This window comes from Chlorella variabilis (assembly GCF_000147415.1).
Source record: "Chlorella variabilis unplaced genomic scaffold CHLNCscaffold_36, whole genome shotgun sequence".
Lineage (NCBI taxonomy): Eukaryota > Viridiplantae > Chlorophyta > Trebouxiophyceae > Chlorellales > Chlorellaceae > Chlorella > Chlorella variabilis.
Window position 1 is genome coordinate 264,228 of NW_005435052.1, and position 2,071 is coordinate 266,298.

General features: G+C 71.5%; 2 protein-coding genes across 2 annotated transcripts in view; one reads left to right on the plus strand and one right to left on the minus strand.

Moving 5' to 3' along the window:
• Positions 1–760, plus strand: part of CHLNCDRAFT_141648 (hypothetical protein) — a gene marked incomplete at both ends in the record, with an annotated part of 1,716 nt that extends 956 nt beyond the window's left edge. Inside the window, one exon of the mRNA XM_005842998.1 lies at positions 41–760. Coding sequence (XP_005843060.1) covers positions 41–760 — 720 coding nt within the window. The remainder of the gene's footprint in view (positions 1–40) is intronic.
• A 281-nt stretch (positions 761–1,041) lies between these two features.
• Positions 1,042–2,071, minus strand: part of CHLNCDRAFT_59371 (hypothetical protein) — a gene marked incomplete at both ends in the record, with an annotated part of 15,981 nt that continues 14,951 nt past the window's right edge. Inside the window, 2 exons of the mRNA XM_005843027.1 lie at positions 1,042–1,273; positions 1,428–2,040. Of these exons, the coding sequence (XP_005843089.1) occupies positions 1,042–1,273; positions 1,428–2,040 (845 nt within the window). The remainder of the gene's footprint in view (positions 1,274–1,427; positions 2,041–2,071) is intronic.

Consider the following 2,071-nt stretch of genomic DNA (forward strand, 5'->3'; position numbering starts at 1 on the left):
GGGGGTCCCCCCCCCCCCCCCCCCCCTGCCTTTCCTGCAGGTGGCTGCCCTCAGCAACCTGCACAGCCTTAGGCTATTTGGTGGTAATTACAGCGCAGCCGGCATGGCCAGCCTGACACGGCTCACCTCGCTCCAGCACGCAGAGTTTTCGTCATGTCAGCTGCCAGGCAGCCTTTCAGAGCTGACGGGGCTCCTGCAGGTGCTGGACATCTCACATCCCTATGGCGAGGCCGCCGCCGTGGCTGCCAGCCTGCACGCCGCCCTGCAGCAGCTCACCCAGCTAACGGGTCTGCGGCTGTATGGGCTGCCAGCAGCGGCGGTTGCCCCGCCATCCCTGGCCGCCCTGAGCCGCCTGCAGTGGCTCTACCTGGAGGAATGGGACGAACCTCAAGAACAGCCAGCGCGGCCTGAGCTGCCGCTGGGGCCCTGGCAGCGCAGCCTGCGGCACCTGGCGACAACTTTCGCAGTGGCGCAGCGCAGCCTGCCCTTCCTGACCGGTGCACAGCGGCTGCAGCGCATCAGCTTCCTGGAGCCGCCTGAACCGCAGCCTGAGGCTGAGGAGCAATGGCACGCCTTCTGGCGCTGGGCGGCGCAGCATGCGCCCCTGCAGTGCGTTGGCTTTGGGGAAAGTGAGGTGGTTCAGTCGGCTTTGATGGAAGCAACCCTGGAGCTCAAGGAGCGACGCCCAGAGCTGCTGCTTGACACCCGGGTCTCTCGGTTCTCCGTTTGCGATGACATGCTCTCGTGTTGGGACCTGTAGAGCGCAGCATGCCCCCAAGTCCAGCCGCTACCCACCCCACCAACCCCCTGCTGCTGCATGTGTGTACACCATTTTGCTTGTGTGTTAAATACGCGGGCACCAGCACAATGTGTGGCATGATACCTTGAATGGACACGGGGGGGGCGGGGACAGGGACCGGCATGGAATGGAGTAATCAAACAAAAACAACGAAATTCCAAAAGAGATTCGGGGGCGAAACGCACAACATGGGGAGCAGCGCAGTGGCGCGCCAGGCGCCAGCGCAGCTCCGCACCGCCAGCTCAGCGTGCGCTGTGGACGGAGCGCGCCGCCGCGTCCGAGGGGCGGGAGCGCGCCAAACGCTCCAGCGGCACCCGCAGCTGCTGCTGCATGGCAGAGCCGCCGTGCCCGCTGCCGTCGCCGCTGCTGGGCGTGTGGCTGCTGCCGTCGGCGGCGGCGCCGCCGTCTGCCTCCCCGCCCTGGCTGGCGCTGTTGCTGCCGCGGGAGTAGCGGTGCTGCCAGGGCATCATCCGCCTGCACACATGCAGGGCGCAGGCGGTCAGGTGGTGTCCAAGCACAGTTGTCTGGGCATCTCACCCCAGCAAGCCAGCCCCACCCTCCGGCCACACACCCGGCGCCAGACACAGCACAGCACCCAGGGCATGCAGGCGAGGGGCAGGCTGCTCACAGAAAGCCAGATGTGGCGCGCGTGGCGGGGGAGGCGACGGAGGAGGCCACACGCAGCGCTCGCCGCGCCGTGCCCGCCCCGCGGCCGCTGCCCTCACCGCCCTCTGCGCCCACCGCCTGCCCCCCCTGGGAGCCTGCGCTGCTGAGGTCCAGCGGGTGCGACTGCAGGGCAGCTGCCGCCTCCACGTCGGCGGCTGCCGCGGCCTCGGCGGCCGCCGCAGCCGCCGCCGCCGCCTCCGCCTCCGCCACACCCGCCGGCGCCTCGCCGCCCTCTGTGAGGCAGGCGAGCAGCAGGGCGCCAGAGGGCCCCGCTGCCCAGCGCTGCTCGCCCGCCAGCCGCACGCCGGCGCCGGCGTTGAAGCGGTAGCGAGGCGCCCAGAGCCAGGGCAGGATGCGGGGCGCCGGAGGCGCGGCCGCCGCGGCGGCCGCCGCCGCCAGTGCCGCCTCCCAGTCGTGCTCTCCCGTGGCGCTGACGCGGCGCAGGCCAGCTGGCAGGCCGCCGCTGCCGGCGCCGGCCAGCGCGGCGCCGGTGTTGGCGGCAGTTTCGGCGCCGCCGTCGGAGCCGCGATAGCGCCGTGGCGGCGTGCCCGGCGTCGGCGTCGCGCCGCCGGCCTCTGGCTGCAGCGGCGGGCCGGCAGCCAGCAG